Below are 1,282 nucleotides of genomic sequence, written 5' to 3'. Positions count from 1 at the left end.
ATAAATAACATTTGTATAGCGCATATCCCCGCTCAACTGCAGGCTCTATGCGCTTTACACTATATTATTGATCCTGTACTACTAACTGTACTGACATATTTCACGTCCTTCCACTCGTCCAGTGCCCTGGTCCGGAAGTGTCGGTCACAGGGGAGGGAAGTGTCAACGGTTAGACAGCCAATCGGAATGGAGGAAGCAAGGTCAAAGTTGTCGTCATGGTAACTGGAATTCATCCAATGATCGTAGGCCCTGACGCCAATGCCTCGGGTGGCTCGAAACACCATCTGCCAGTCTGTGTCCGCTGGGAACACAAGGGGTGAAAATGGTGAAATGGTAGAGGTTTAACGCCCCTATCAACACTATTAGGTTATTTAGGGGCGGGACCTCCTAGTTTAACGTTTGTCTCCGAAAGGACAGGACCAAGTGGGACATTGGTGTAAAGTGCCTTTCCCAAGGACGCAACGTCGGACCTAGCTGAGGCTCGAACCCCCGAACCCGCAATTTCAAGACTACGAGTCTAGTAGCCTAACCACAAGGCAATCGACGTCACTGAACTCAGGGGGAGAACTCACGTTAGGTTATTTCTCTTTCTTGTTGGTATTTCCCAGAAGCACACACGAAACATGCCATATTATTATGTTGCTGTATGTATATGCTGGTTAATTTTGATCTATTTTTAAAATAAAAATGTTTATGCTATTGATAAAGTATGCATGTTGGTTTATCTTCCCCTGCTTGTACAACTGAGAAATTTTGCGTACGTTTATCTATTTCCCATTGTTAATATTACTGAGAAAGAACACAACCATTGTTAATACTACTGAGAAAGAACACATGAGATGATATAATAATTTCCCCTCTACATGCTGTTGATAAATCAACTGTTATAATGTGAGTAGTCCACAGAAAGAACGGGCATAGTCACAAGCTGAAAATCGTAAGGGTATCAATTTTGAACACTTGTTGACTCATGGCTGTATTTCTGTTCAGCTGTTGGTTGATTATAGTTGTCAGATTTCCCATCCAACAAGCATATATAGAATAAACCACCAATCAAACAAATATGAAGTTATAAGTCAACAAGCTTTTAAAATTGATACCCTCACAGTTTTCAGTTTATGATTATGCCCGTTTTTCCAGTGGACTCCTCATGTATTAATTTATTTCTCCTTGTTCAAGCGGACTGGCGCTGAAAGGTAAGCCGGGGTCTAACCCGCCTCCTAAATTATCTGACAATTTTTTTTTCAATATATTTTTAAAATGTTTTTTTATATTTTTTTTT

General features: G+C 40.6%; 1 protein-coding gene across 1 annotated transcript in view; it reads right to left on the bottom strand.

The window, feature by feature from the left end:
• LOC101864651 overlaps positions 1-1,282 on the bottom strand; it is a gene marked incomplete in the record, with an annotated part of 19,773 nt that overhangs the window by 7,567 nt on the left and 10,924 nt on the right. Inside the window, 1 exon segment of the mRNA XM_013088490.2 lies at positions 96-301. Within this exon segment, the coding sequence (XP_012943944.1) occupies positions 96-301 (206 nt within the window).

The sequence above is a fragment of the Aplysia californica genome, unplaced genomic scaffold, assembly GCF_000002075.1.
Source record: "Aplysia californica isolate F4 #8 unplaced genomic scaffold, AplCal3.0 scaffold00751, whole genome shotgun sequence".
NCBI lineage: Eukaryota > Metazoa > Mollusca > Gastropoda > Aplysiida > Aplysiidae > Aplysia > Aplysia californica.
Note: the sequence above shows the minus strand (reverse complement) of the source record. Positions and strands in the feature narration are given on the sequence as shown.